The sequence below is a fragment of the Bufo bufo genome, chromosome 8 (genome assembly GCF_905171765.1).
Source record: "Bufo bufo chromosome 8, aBufBuf1.1, whole genome shotgun sequence".
In the NCBI taxonomy this organism is placed as follows: domain Eukaryota; kingdom Metazoa; phylum Chordata; class Amphibia; order Anura; family Bufonidae; genus Bufo; species Bufo bufo.
In genome coordinates, this window is record NC_053396.1 from 180,607,454 (window position 1) to 180,623,335 (window position 15,882).

At 49.2% G+C, this 15,882-nt stretch overlaps 1 protein-coding gene across 5 annotated transcripts in view; it reads right to left on the reverse strand.

Annotated features, from left to right (window-relative positions):
- SIPA1L3 (signal induced proliferation associated 1 like 3) overlaps positions 1-15,882 on the reverse strand; it is a 128,207-nt gene that overhangs the window by 14,975 nt on the left and 97,350 nt on the right. For all 5 annotated transcript variants that reach the window (XM_040406136.1, XM_040406132.1, XM_040406133.1 and 2 more), the window contains 4 exons: positions 14,987-15,261; positions 10,508-10,756; positions 6,074-6,220; positions 3,319-3,416 (listed from right to left, as the gene is read on the reverse strand). In XM_040406136.1, coding sequence (XP_040262070.1) covers positions 3,319-3,416; positions 6,074-6,220; positions 10,508-10,756; positions 14,987-15,261 — 769 coding nt within the window. The remainder of the gene's footprint in view (positions 1-3,318; positions 3,417-6,073; positions 6,221-10,507; positions 10,757-14,986; positions 15,262-15,882) is intronic.

A 15,882-nucleotide genomic window follows, 5' to 3' on the forward strand; every position in this document is an offset into this window, starting at 1 on the left:
TGTAGTCTACAGCTGTGCCCCAGTTCCCCTGCACAGTGGGGGACCCCGCAGCCCTTGGCATGTAGTCTACAGCTGTGCCCCAGTCCCCCTGCACAGTGGGGGACCCCGCACCCCTTGGCATGTAGTCTACAGTTGTGCCGCAGTCCCCCTGCACAGTGGGGGACCCCGCACCCCTTGGCATGTAGTCTACAGCTGTGACCCAGTCCCCCTGCACAGTGGGGGACCCCGCACCCCTTGGCATGTAGTCTACAGCTGTGACCCAGTCCCCCTGCACAGTGGGGGACCCCGCACCCCTTGGCATGTAGTCTACAGCTGTGCCGCAGTCCCCCTGCACAGTGGGGGACCCCGCACCCCTTGGCATGTAGTCTACAGCTGTGCCCCAGTCCCCCTGCACAGTGGGGGACCCCGCACCCCTTGGCATGTAGTCTACAGCTGTGCCCCAGTCCCCCTGCACAGTGGGGGACCCCGCACCCCTTGGCATGTAGTCTACAGCTGTGCCCCAGTTCCCCTGCACAGTGGGGGACCCCGCACCCCTTGGCATGTAGTCTACAGCTGTGCCCCAGTCCCCCTGCACAGTGGGGGACCCCGCACCCCTTGGCATGTAGTCTACAGCTGTGCCCCATTTCCCCTGCACAGTGGGGGACCCCGCACCCCTTGGCATGTAGTCTACAGCTGTGCCCCAGTTCCCCTGCACAGTGGGTGAGCGGAGCATCGCTCTGCAGGAAATGACCACAAAGGCGATAAAACGCTGCAGCCTGTCCATTTTCAGGATCGGTGGGGGGTCCCAGAGCTCGAGCCCGAACAGATCCCAAAGTGCATGGCATATCCTAATGTAATGACATCACTTTTCCTGACTGTAAGATTATTTTAAAGACGACTTGTCACCTCTCCTGACATGGTTTATGGAATACGTGGTTTACTGAACTCTCCGTTACTCTTCCCAGAAATGTATGACTAAGGCCCCTTTCACACAAGCGAGCCCCACGCATTGAACTCGCAGTATGTGTCCGGGAGACCTCCCAGCACTGCCGAGGTCGCATAGCATTATATTGATTTATGATGTTATACAACCCTTACAGTTCTGGAATGTATTGGATAACACTGACAGCATTAGGTCAGTGTTATCCAATACATTCCAGACCGCTAAGGGTTACATAGCATCATAAATTAATATAACGCTATGCGACCCTAGCAGTGCTGGAAGGGCAGGAAGGGCGCTGTTGCATATTCACCCTGCGAGTCCGGAGTGTGACACTCGCTTGTCTGAAAGGGGCCTAAATTGACAACTGGGTGTTATCATTTTCCTTGCCAAAGGGGTTTATCCCTGCACAGCCTGACAGCGTGCAGTGACACCTCCAACTCCTAACATCCAGCTGTTCATTTATTCATACGTTTGTAGTAGGAATAACAGAGGAATGGCATAACACAAAGTTCTTGGAATAGATGCATGCCTGGTGTATACATATAAAAAACATTCCCTCCATATAGACACCTGCTGAATTTATTGAGAATCTTGTTCTGGAATGAGGGAACACACCAGAGCCCAGATAACTAGAATAGACTCCCACGTCCGATTCTGGCAGTCTGCTTCGTCTGTTCTCCCACCATCCACCCTCCACACATACTGGTCTGAGAAATAAAGCAAGCGATCTTGCAAGAACCTTAGAGACAAATTTCCTCGTCCAATGCCTAATAATATCTAATAGGAAACCCATTGCTTGTGCATCTGTGCAGGAAGTTACAACTGGCAATATGAATATAAAATCCACGTCGCCAGTCGGCATTTTTGGTCAGATTTGCAACCATCGCAGTAGCTGTCTGGAATCCCATAACGGTTGTTTCACACGAGCATGTCCAGTATGAGCGCGATCCTCCGTTCTGGACACTGCTCGTCTTGTAGGAGTGCACAGCATTATACAGATTTATAACGCTGTGTGTCTCTGCATGACCTTACTGCTACAGAATTATACTGACAGCTTTACGTCGTCACTAGGATTCTGTAGCAATAAGGCCATGTTGAGGCACACAGCAAGACTAGCAGTGCCCAGAACGGAGGATCACGCTCGCACATTCCTGCACTGGACACAGCCCGAATAGTCCATCCATGCACACCACAGGCCGTCTCACCTACATCTTCTATTACAAATGGTCGACCATGCTTCACTCACAAACGTCATAAACCACCTACAATCCTTACCTCCAAGCCGCACACGATGCTCGCTCCCTTACTGGTCTGTAATAGTATGTACAAGAAGCAGCCGGACATACGCGAAGCATTCATCACATGATGCAAAGAAGGCAACTCACATGATCGGCCATGTCCTTCTATGAATTCTACTAAACACACAGTCTTTTACAGAATCCCTACGGCAGTTACTGTCAATCAGCAGACCAAATATTCACACCAAGTCCCTTTTGCAAGTTTACGTCTTAGCCACAGGACTGTGCAGTTTTTGCTAAAGTTAAGTAAATGAATGTACCATAAAAGGGTAAACTTTAAGCCATTCTTGGTTTGCTTTGGATGAAGATTTCTAAGTGGTTGCAGTAATTAAATTAGCTACACAAGGTACAGTACAAGTAACACGACCATCACATTTGGAAGAGACGAGGCCTTCTACTGCCCCACCCAAACGCACCACTAGATGGTGCTGCAAATACAAAATTCTGCAGTTTTCTGGCAAAATCTCTCCTAGTGCTCAATGCAGCGTAAAAGACCTCCAGGACATGGACAGGTGTAACTGTTCTGACCAAATGTGGACAACAGTAAGGCCTTGTTCACATCTCCGTTAGGCTGTTCCGGCACAGAGCCGGAGCCTCTACTTCACTGCCAGATCCCCATTGACTGCAATAAGGTCCGGCGGGGTTTGGCCGGACAAAAACCGTTGCATGGAACTTTTTTTTTTTTTTCCGGCCAACAGCAATTATTTGCACCAGACCATGCAGCTGGATCTCCTAAATGAAGATGTGAATGAGGCCTAAGGCTAGGGCTGCACACCGACATGTGTCACACGACAATTTGTGTAATGATGGTCAATGGTGTCACAATGCGACAGTCACAAAAAAAAACCATCCAAGTTTCCGATTCCCATTCCGACACTATCGACTATCATAACAAAAACCATTGTGCTACTTTTCAGTCACGCAACACATGTAGCCACGTAGTCCAGGTCTAAAAAAAGAGTGCGACTTTAGGGACTGTTCGCATGTTTAGTTTTAGAAACCCCAAAACTGTCCATTACCAAAGACACCCTGACATAGGACGAAGCACACGGGGTGGGACAGAAGCGGACATTACTCTCCACTTGTCGGATCTCTCACCTGGTTTTTGTCTATCTACGGCCATCTCCTGACTGGACAAGCCATCCTGTGCCCCATAGGACTCTGCTTGTAGAATGGTACGCTGCGGGGTGCCAAACCTGGAAGAGATCGCACGAGTGGTAAAATTATAATTCCTCCATTCAATTATATGGCTGAAAAAACAGTCCCAGGCACTTGTCTAATGGCCCAGAAGTATCGAGGTCCAAACACAGAAGTTGTGGTACCAGTTCTATTGGGGAAAGTGCATCATATCTTGCTGTATTCTGCTTTTTTAGTGTCAATCTGAGATATATATATATGGTTTTCCAGATGTATACCTCGGAAGGTCCCTAAACCCAAATATTTTTTTTTTTTTTTTTTTTAACAAGGTCCCGAGGTATACACCTGGAAAACACACACACATTATATATATATATATATATATATATATATATACACAACAACTTTGTATGTATATGTATGACTACTGACATAATAGAGGACACGCTAATGGCCTCGCTTGTGAATGCCTATGGATATGTATGAAATACACGCGGACATTACCTGAGAAAGCAGCCTAAAATCCAGCACTCAATTCAGTGCCGATAGCATCATAGACATAAGCACTAAATGCCTTGAAAAAACGAGTGCAGATGCAACGCACGGCTTATCCTGCGCCCAAAAAAAACAACACACTGTCCTGGAGAACGTCCACACCTAAACTGTAGATGTAGCAGGAGAATATGGTCATTTTCACGTCTGTGCACTATGGTCGCCCACTGTGGCATCTTTGCACAGATTTTTATTTTATTTTTATTGTAGAAACCACTTTCTAAATAGACTTCATTAAAGATTTTCTACCACTTTGCTTCTGCAGAGTGCGTAGAAATCCTCCATTTAGCTGCTGGTGCAGCTGAATCTGACATCTATCCGTCAGAGTTCCCCCATCTTCTCTTAGACGGTTAGAAAAAGCAGCAGGGAGGGGGAGGTGGTTGTACACAGCAGATCAGAGTGCGAAGAGAGAGGAAAGAGCCTAATGAAGGCGGCAGGCGAGGCGGAAAGCGTACACACAAGGCGGTTTGCAGGAGGAAGGCAGCGCACAGACCTCACATCCACATGAGAAAAGTCGGAAATTAGGAGCAGGTTACAAACTGAATATTAAGAGGGTCTGAAAGTGAATGAAGGAAGATTACAGCCTGAAACTCAGTGCAACTTTTTATTTTTCTAAGGCTACATTCACACCACCGTATGTGTTTTGCGGTCCGCAACTTGAGGATCCGCCAAACATGGATACCGGCCGTGTGAATGTAGCCGGCCCTATGATAGAATTGCCTATTCTTGTCCGCGATTGCGGACAAGAATAGGGCACGCTTTGACATTGTGTGCTGTCCGCATCTTTAGCAGCCCCATTGAAATAAATGGGTCCGCACCCGTTCCGTGATGCGGCGCCAAAAATACTGTCGTGTGAATGCACCCTAACAGAAGATAATCACTCACGTATATAAAAATAATTTTGTTCTTCTCAAAAGGTGTCCATAGCATTTAAAGGGGTTTTCCAGGACTTAGATATTAATGATCTATTCTAAGGAAAGGTCATCAATATCAGATCAGTGGCGGTCTGACACGTGGCACCCCACCTGATTCGGGCAGCCACTGACACCAGTTATACAGTGTAAGAAGCCAGAAGCAGACAGCTCCACACACTGCAGTGGCCATGCTGGGGTACTGCAGCTCAGCTCCTGTTCAAGTGAATAGGAAATGAGCTGCAGTATGACAGTGCTGAAATCCAGCGTTGTGTCCACTTTATAGTTTATGATACCCGGGGCAGCACGAAACAGTTGATCGGTGGGGATTCAAAGTATCAGACCGCCACGATCTATATCGAGAATAGGTCATCGATATCTAAGTCCTGGAAAACCCCTTTAGGGTCCATTTACACGTCTGCAAAATGGGTCCGCATGAGTTCTGCAATATTGCGGAACGGGTGCGGACCCATTCATTTTCAATGGGGCCGCAAAAGATGCAGACAGCACAGTGTGCTGTCCGCATCCGCACTTCCATTCCGCGGCCCCGCAAAAAAAAAAATAGAACATGTCCTATAAATAGAACATGTTCCGCAAAATGCAGAATGCACATGGCCGGTGTCCGTGTTTTGTGGATCTGCAATTTGCGGACCGCAAAACAGTTGCGGACGTGTGAAGGGACCCTTAAAGAGGTTTTCTGGGCTTAGAAAATTGATGACCTATCCTCAAGATAGGCCATCAATATCTAATCGTTGGGTGTCTAACCCCCAGCCTCCTTACAGCGCCGTACACTGTCTAGTGGCTGTGCTTGGTATTGCAGCCCAGGCCCATTCACTTGAAAGGGACTGAGCTGCACTTAGGCTGTGCGACTGATGAATGTGACATCCCTGGCCTAGGAAGAGGCTGCAGCACTCCGAGCACTGCGGCCTCTTTCCATAACAGGTGATCGTTAGGGGTGCAGGGAGTCGGACCCCCACCAATCAAATATTGATGACCTATCTTGAGCATAGGCCATCAATATTATACTCTTGGGAAACCTCTACAAGATAATTTAATAGGATTACCTGTTTGCAGCCCTATGGAAAACTGATGCAAGAAAAACTCATCTCTGCTACATCTGCACCTGCAGTAAGAGGTTTATACTGTTCCTACCCTTCTAACCTGTAGAATGAAAACCAGGTAGACTTCTGCACACCTTAATTACATGACAGATTGAGGTCACAACGCATTGTGCACAGCGGCGCGGCCCTCACCTGTCCGCAGTGGGTTTATAGCGGCTGTATCCGGCCCCAGTAGACGCTGGTGTAGAGAAGCTCCCAGACTGGTGTCTGTACGGCTGCACTTTGTCGACGGCTGTTGGGGATGTGGCGACATGCGGCGTCTCCGGATAACTCACCGGCCTGTATGCATGAAATTATCTCATATGAAAAACTGCAGACACAGGTGAAAGTCTCTCAGGGCCCTGTGGGCATCTCCGCCCTTGTCACACCTGCCTCAGCGGACTCCCTGGCACACGCTGTGCCAGTTTTTCAAGAGTAGGTCATCCTGTATAATTAATATCTCCTTATATACCCCGTCAGCGGGGCTTACAAAAGAGGCTATAAAGTGATGTAATCTTTACATGTTCAAGGATCGGTGCCATGTATAATGGATGAAAGGCCACGGCACATGTGTTAATGTGCCACAGCGCTATGTAGCAGAGCTGTTACACCGTCTCGGCTCTGCTTAAAGTAGACAACCACTTTTCCATAAAGTGAAGCTCCGCTTTCAGGCAGCCTTTGACAGGGCTGGTTATGTATAAAACAAGGGCTTGGGCAACAAGGCCGCTCTGATCGACAGTTTTAAACATGTATTCCATTCAATGCTCTAATAATACCGCCATATAGTGTCTAAATAATACTACCATACAATATGCAAATAACACTGCTATATATATCCACAAAGTAACATCTGAATATAGGAGGAGTCAAATGGGTTGTCCAGGATTTCCAAATAGGTTCTAGATTTTTGTGAAATTAGGCAAGAAGCAGTGTAAATTAAAGTAAAAAAATAAATAAAATGCAACCTTACTAACTTTTAAAAATTCCATCTGGTCCCTCACCGCCGAGGCAAGAGACTGGCTGCATCGGCCATGGGAACAATGAATGGCATATGACGACTGCAGGCCCGGTGGGGAACAGAGCAGCATTCTAAGGCCCCATTCACACGTCCACAATTTCGTTCCGCATTTTGCGGAACGGAATTGCGGACTCATTCATTTCTATGGGGCCGCACAATGTGCAGCCCGGCTCCGGAAATGCGGGCCTGCACTTCCGTTCCCGAAAAAAATAGAACATGTCCTATTCTTGTCCGCAATTGCAGACAAGAATAGGCATATTCTATCAGTGCCGGCGATGTGCGGTCTGCAAAATGCGGAACGCACATTGCCGTGTCCGTGTTTTGCGGATTCGTGTATCCGGAAAACACGTTACGGACGTGTGAATGGACCCTTAAAAGGGAAGAAAGGGTTTTGCGTTTTGTTTTTTTTGGCTATTTTTGGTTTGTTTAATTCTGTGCTGCCCTCTGCTTAATTTTACAACATTTTGGAAAACCTAACTAAAAGCAGGGAATATGATAAACTAAAACGTAACCAGGTGAATCCCTCACTGTCGTCGCTCCGATCATCAATCACATTGCTGCAGTTATGATGTGCTGTACACGCACATGACTGCTGCAGCCAATCACTGGCTACCTGCTAGAGACTGTCTGCGGCCGCGAGGTGGATCCACGCCACACAGGCCGCGAGGTGGATCCACGCCACACAGGCCGCGAGGTGGATGCAGGCCACACAGGCCGCGAGGTGGATGCAGGCCACACAGGCCGCGAGGTGGATCCACGCCACACAGGCCGCGAGGTGGATCCACGCCACACAGGCCGCGAGGTGGATCCACGCCACACAGGCCGCGAGGTGGATCCACGCCACACAGGCCGCGAGGTGGATCCACGCCACACAGGCCGCGAGGTGGATCCACGCCACACAGGCCGCGAGGTGGATCCACGCCACACAGGCCGCGAGGTGGATCCACGCCACACAGGCCGCGAGGTGGATCCACGCCACACAGGCCGCGAGGTGGATCCACGCCACACAGGCCGCGAGGTGGATCCACGCCACACAGGCCGCGAGGTGGATCCACGCCACACAGGCCGCGAGGTGGATCCACGCCACACAGGCCGCGAGGTGGATCCACGCCACACAGGCCGCGAGGTGGATGCACGCCACACAGGCCGCGAGGTGGATGCACGCCACACAGGCCGCGAGGTGGATGCAGGCCACACAGGCCGCGAGGTGGATGCAGGCCACACAGGCCGCGAGGTGGATGCAGGCCACACAGGCCGCGAGGTGGATGCAGGCCACACAGGCCGCGAGGTGGATGCAGGCCACACAGGCCGCGAGGTGGATGCCCGCCACACAGGCCGCGAGGTGGATGCCCGCCACACAGGCCGCGAGGTGGATGCCCGCCACACAGGCCGCGAGGTGGATGCCCGCCACACAGGCCGCGAGGTGGATGCCCGCCACACAGGCCGCGAGGTGGATGCCCGCCACACAGGCCGCGAGGTGGATGCCCGCCACACAGGCCGCGAGGTGGATGCCCGCCACACAGGCCGCGAGGTGGATGCCCGCCACACAGGCCGCGAGGTGGATGCCCGCCACACAGGCCGCGAGGTGGATGCCCGCCACACAGGCCGCGAGGTGGATGCCCGCCACACAGGCCGCGAGGTGGATGCCCGCCACACAGGCCGCGAGGTGGATGCCCGCCACACAGGCCGCGAGGTGGATGCCCGCCACACAGGCCGCGAGGTGGATGCCCGCCACACAGGCCGCGAGGTGGATGCCCGCCACACAGGCCGCGAGGTGGATGCCCGCCACACAGGCCGCGAGGTGGATGCCCGCCACACAGGCCGCGAGGTGGATGCCCGCCACACAGGCCGCGAGGTGGATGTAGCCTGTCACCTCCAAAATGCACTTAAGAGTAAGCATACCAGCAGGTAGGTGCTCCAGAACGGAACCATACTTTTCTTGTAAAAACCCAGCCCTGAAATCATAATAAATGCTTCTTTTTTATTTTTAAGCAAAAAAAGGCTTTAGTATCTGATCGTTGTGGGATCCAACTCCTGATGTCCCACGCCATTCAGCTGTTTGAAGAAGTGCTGCGGCCTCTTCCAAGGCCAGTGACGTCACGTTCATCGGTCACACGGCCTATGTGCAGCACAATCCTATTCAAGTGAATGGGGCTGAGCTGCGATACCAAGCACAGCCACTATGGAATGGACGGCGCTGTACTTGGCGAGCTGCAAGGAGGCAGCGGCGAGCATGAGAGCTCTGTAGCCTCTTTAAACGGATGTGCCGGGCATCTGACCCCCACTGATCTGATCCTGAGGATAGGACTTCATTATTAAAACACCCCGACAACCCCTTTAAGCTGACCTTAGACAAGACCAAACAGGCTGAGCATTGTTTTAAAGCTATACGCCACTAACTTTGAAGTACAGCACTGGTGAAAGAGTAGGAATAGGAGTTAAAGGGCCATGTACAATTATTTACAGAAGGCTTTTCCCGGGGTAAAATATTACAGCCAGTGATGGGCTGAGCGATCATTCCCTGCGTGTAGAAAGGGATCAGGAGACTGGCAGGGGACCAGGAAGCGTCAGAACAGCCGGTGCGGGGGATCGATAAGTCACATATGATCTCTTTTAGTATCAGCACCACACAGACAACCCGTGTAAGGTCTCACGGACATGATCATTTTCCAGGTTCACAATATACTTCAAATGCCTCCGATTTCACACAGAAGCACAAGAATATTTTTTCCATACGTATTCCTATCCTTTGCACATGGTATTCTGTAGCTATCCTCTGGGGGCACCATACATTGCCATGAAGACAGGGACTGGGTGATGTTGTACACACTCCCATGTGCATGGAGTTTAAGGAGAATTTCTTTTAAATAAATTAATAATTCTCTTAAATCGGAGGCTTATGAGGCAAAGGTTATCTGCAGTGACATGACATGAAGTGAATGTGTAAATGCAGCAAAGTGCACAAAAATACATGAAAAAAAATATATCAGGAATTTTGGTCCCAGTGTTAACCGACACATGTATAAAATTGAGTCCTTCAGGAGACTGGCAGTGACCCGCTGGTGCCCTGGTCAATGATCAACTCTCTCATGGTAAGGGCCATGCACTCGGCCATATCAGTTTTGCGGCCCACAAATTGCAAATCTGCAAAATGCAGATGCGGCATTTTATTTGAACACAATGGGCCCCTGTTTCATATTTAGCGGGATGGATACAGATGCTGAAAAAGCACATGGATGATCCGTATGCGATAAACATGTCCTATACCTGTCTGCAATATAAGGATCGGGGATCCACTGAAGTCAGCGAGTCCACAAAAAATGCAAATGCAACATGGAGATGCAAAACGCATACGGTCGTGTGCACGAGGCCTGATAAAGAGGAGCAAGCTTGATAAAAGGAGATTTTTCAGGAATCATTCTGCATGTGATTCCCAACTAGACGAGCGGAGCTTCACCACTTGATCACCAAAGCTGAATCTACGCTTTACATTTACCATGAAACACAGAGCTGCTTCCTACCTGTGGACGTTGCAGTGCTGCGTTCAGCCACAAGGGGCGCAGACTCACCTTCTGTTGTTGTGTAGCGGCAGGGGGTCTCGGACAGGCACCGCAGGACCCTGCTTGGGTAGCCGGTTAAGCGACTGTGCATAGGTTGGGGTAACCCACTTCTGAGATGGACTCGCCCCCTGATGGGTGGCAGAGCCACTCCACTGCCAGGCGGCGGTGTTGCTGCGGAAGGGTGGCCGGGAACCAGACGTGGAATTCTCTGCGTCCTTCTGGTCCATGCAGCTGAGTTCATAGGACTCGGACCATCCTCTATGGAGAAAAAATAACACAAAGAATGCTGGATGCGGAGAGGTCTCTACACGTGTACAGGCAGAAAGAGAGCACAACCCCCACGGCGGATGGAGAACGTTACAGGGACTGCTCTGCAGCTATCTCTGTGTCAGAACTTGTCCTGCCAGACTCGGAACGGGTGCGGTTTACTCAATTGCTCCGCAGTCATTTTCTTCTTTTAGAAAATAAGCAATTCTGCTATGTCAAGAGCTAACAATCTAACCCCGAGTGGAAGAGGCATCCGGCATGCCTTAACATATAAATATAACACCTAAGTGCATAGTAAACCGTAACCATCTGCAAAAACTACATGTAATGGTATGCTCCATTTACATGGGACTGAGCTAAATCTGCAAAAACATATGAAAAGTATGTGAACCTGTCTAAGCGTGTACCAACAACATGCATAGCAGGCACGTCACGTATGAGCCCCCACGGGTTTTATATAGCCGTAACCTGCCGCCTCTCATGTGCTGTATACTTCATTAAAATTCTATTTATGATTGTGCACTGATCCACGATAAGGGTATGTTCACACAGGCGGTTTTGCACTTAATGGAGCCAAGCTGTGAAAAGACATCGGCATCTGCCCAGGCACCGCTCCAAAAAAGGGACTATGCCCTTCTTGGCCTTGTCGGAGGCAGACACCATGCAAATGCTGCCAGAATTTTGGCAAGGATGATGCTGTGTGAACGGTCCCTAAAAAGTCCTTTAACGTGGCATCTATAAGTCCTGACAGGTGGCAGCCTATGAACTTTTCTAGATCAGACAGTCCAAAAATATTATATACTCTTTTATAAGGGCAGATCTCCTCCATAAAGCCTAGAATAAGTTACCGCTAGTTATGTTATTCGGCAGAGCAGGTTCCGCAATGGTCGTATCCGGTTGTGTAACTGCTGGGCTTTCTGAATTAAAGGAATTCTGCAGAATTTTTTTTAAAAATACGCCTGTGACTGTCATTAGCACAATACAAAAAGGGACAGGGTGGCCCCTTCTGTCTGGCCACTGGGGTACTGATACCTGAGAGCGGCAGCCAGGACATGTACCGCTCACAGGCTACGATGCTGTGGAAAGTTGTGTGTTGTAAAGTAGTGTACAAGCAAACAAAGGATCCCTGCTTTAAGTCCCCCTAGGGGAAAAAAACAGTACAAATTGTAACACAAAAAAATCCAAACCACTCCTAAGGGACTGCCTAAGATTGCCAAAAATAACGCTCCGCTAACCAAAGTAATGTATGGAGCTGTAGGGAGCATGCGCAAACAACCACTCCATTCATTTTTGTGGAACAGCAGGGTCGATAAGGGGTTAAAGAGGACCAGTCAGATTTCCTGATCTCTCCGTTTTATTACCTACAAGCAATGTTTGAACATCTTTTGTTAAAGGGGTTGTCCGAGATTTTGATATTGATGACCTATCCTCAGGATAGGTCACCAATGAGATCAGCATGGGTCCGACTACCGGCTCCCCCACCAATCATCCGTCACGTGGCCTAGGCACAGCTGAGTCCCAAGTGAATGGGGCTGAGCTGTAATACAGTCCTGACCAAAAGTTTAAGACCACTTGAAAAATGGCAAAAAATCATATTTTACATTGTTGGATCTTAACAAGGTTCCAAGTAGAGCTTCAACATGCAACAAGAAGAAATGGGAGTGAGACAAATCATTTTTTGAGCATTCAATTAATTGAAAATAACGATTAAACTGAAACAGGCCGTTTTTCAGCTGATCCAAATTTTAGGACCACATGCCTTTAAAAGGCCAAATCTGTGCAAAGATGAGAATTCATTGTCATTTTCTGTCAGGTAGTCACACGTTGTGATGGGAAAGGCAAAGAAACTCTCCCTTTTTGAACGTGGTCGGGTTGTTGAACTAAGGCTACTTTCACACTAGCGTTCGGAGCGGATCCGTCTGATGTTTCATCAGACGGATCCGCTCCGATAATGCAGGCGTTCGCATCTGTTCAGAACGGATGCGTCTGCATTAAAACTTAGAAAATTTTCTAAGTGTGAAAGTTGTCTGAGCGGATCCGTTCAGACTTTACATTGAAAGTCAATGGGGAACGGATCCGCTTGAAGATTGAGCCATATTGTGTCATCTTCAAGCGGATCCGTCCCCATTGACTTACATTGTAAGTCTGGACGGATCCGCTCGCCTCCGCACGGCCAGGCGGACACCCGAACGCTGCAAGCAGCGTTCAGGTGTCCGCTCACTGAGCGGAGCGGAGGCTGAACGCTGGCAGGCGGATGCATTCTCAGTGGATCCGCCTCCACTGAGAATGCATTGGGGCCAGACGGATGCGTTCGGGACCGCTCGTGAGCTCCTTCAAACGGTGCGCACGAGCGGACACCCGAACGCTAGTGTGAAAGTAGCCTAAGCAGGGTCTCTCACAGCGCACCATCGCTGCTGAGGTGGGACGCAGTAAGACAGTAATTTGGAATTTCTTAAATGATCCTGAGGGTTATGGAACCAAAGGTCAATTGGAAAAAAACTTAATCAGCACTGAGCCGGAGGATCCAATTGGCTGTCCGTCAAGACACTGGACGATCCTCGACCCAAATTAAGGCCCTTACTGGTGCTGACTGCAGCCCCATAACCATCAGACGGCATCTGAGACTGAAGGGCTTCAAAAACAAAAAACGTCTTCAAGGACCTCGTCTCCTTGAACGCCACAGAACTGCTCGTTTGGACTTTGCAAGAGAGCACCAAACATGGGACATTCAAAGGTGGAAGAAAGTTTTATTCTCTGATGAGAAAAAATTTAACCTTGATGGTCCTGATGGTTTCCAACGTTACTGGCATGACAAGCAGATCCCACCTGAGATGTTTTCTACTCGCCACAGTGGAGGGGGCGCCATAATGGTCTGGGGTGCTTGTCCTTCAGTGGAACAATGGAGCTTCAGGAAGTGGAGGGGCGTCAAACGGCCGCTGGCTATGTCCAGATGTTGCAGAGAGCATTCCTCATGACTGAGGGCCCTCGTCTGTGTGGTAACGACTGGGTTTTTCAACAGGACAACGCTACAGTACACAATGCCCGCAGGACAAGGGACTTCTTCCAGGAGAATAACATCACTCTTTTGGCCCATCCTGAGTGTTCCCCTGATCTAAATCCAATTGAGAACCTTTGGGGATGGATGGCAAGGGAAGTTTACAAAAACGGACAACAGTTCCAGACAGTAGATGGCCTTCGTGCGGCCGTCTTCACCACTTGGAGAAATGTTCCCACTCACCTCATGGAAACGCTTGCAGCAAGCATGCCGAAACTGATTTTTGAAGTGATAAACAATTAGTTTTTTTTTTGGAACCTTGTTAAGATCCAGCCATGCTAAATATGTTTTTTTGCCATTTTTCAAGTGGTCTTAAACTTTTGATCAGGACTGTATCAAGAACAGCCACTAGACAATGTACAGCGCTGCACTTGGTAAGTGGCGAGGAGGCTGGGGTGCTCAGGAGAGTGCCGTGGCATCCTCAAACAGCTGATCACAGGGGTCCTGTGTGTCAGACCCCCAGCCAATCCCTTTAACCTCTGTGTTGTGCCGTTGCTGTGGTATTCCTCTAGTAAACGCATTGTCAATGTGGTACCCCGGGTGATCGTGTAAGCCTGGGAAGGGACGCAGCCTATTGAGAAGGAGAATGGTCCAATTTATTCATAAATTTCCAGGAGGGATAACAGAGGAACTGCACAATTCGGTGTCAGCAATGGCTCCCAAGGTGTGCCAATGCTGTTATTTTGCAAATGTATTTACTAACCAGAGAAGTGACCGGTCATCCATTAACCCGAAAGCAGACTACTTTCAATCTCGCCCAAGACTGAAATGGCGGATAACGGAGAACAATCAACTGCATTCAACTATAGAGCAAAGCCTGTATTAGACTGGCCGATTGTTGACCAGCTCATAGTTAACAAGCGTGCGCAGGAACGTTCGTGAGCAAACGTTTGGAATCTTTCAGCATGCTTAAAAATCATAATTTGCTGGAGGCACACAATGAGTCAGTATGGGGACAAGGGATGGCACTAGCGATCGCTCCTTCCCATGCCGTGGAGGAGATCACTACATGTAATAGCAGCGATCTTCTCCGCTAGCGAGCAGGCGATTGCCGGGAAGAAATGCTCCCTTCCCAACAATCTTCCGTTAGATCTTTTAATCTAATACAGCCCTAAAGCAGAGGAGAGGAGACCATATTTTTTTTTTTGCATTTATGATCCTCTTACCTTCGAGGGACTCCATCCTCATGGGGCGGTATGATCACCACCTTCACCGTGACCGACGTGCGGAGAAGGTCAATCATCTGGTCATGGGTAAGGGTCACCACGGCCACCTTGCATATTTCGACAAGTCGACTGCCCTGCCGCAGACCAGCCTGCCATGCAAATCCATAGTCCTCCACTTCTGCCACCGTACCATCATACTTGACGTGGAAACCGAGCTGTCCTAGTCCATTTCGGCGTAAGGTCATGTCCACCGTCTCGCATCCTGTGGTCATAATCTGGTAAGGAGATAAGAGGAGTTACTCACCTACCCTGTAACCTGACTGATCCTCCAGGTGCTTAATCAATACACTCAGATATGTTCTCAAGACACACTTGGCACAGTGGGCAAGACATCTGGCCAGCTAATGATGGCCACATCTAGATACTACGCTGAAAAATGTTTTAAAGGGAACCTGTCGGAAGCTTATCACCCTCCAAACCTGCCAAGGCTAGAAGACAACGGGGCATACAGGAGATGTGCTTGGGAGGTCGTAAAATAATGCATCGGCTTTTGCTAATAAGGACATGTTCAGAAAGCACTGAAGGGGAGCGGTAAGCTGATGGCGGCACAAAAAAAAAACAAAAAAAAACTTCTGACAGATTCCCTTTAAGGTAATGCTTTACACACATTCACCTGTGGACACAATTTCACAGTCACATAGAATTTACCTAAAATTTATTAACTTTGTACATACACATGCATTACTTATCTTTTAATGATCTCGAGTTGTACTCCAGAGCTGCATTCACAATTCAGCAGTCCTCAGATGAAACCTGATGGCATTTCCTGCTGGCTAAACGTGCGCACGGAGCTTGAGATTTACACTCTGGGTAAGTGTACAGTAGTCTTTACAGTA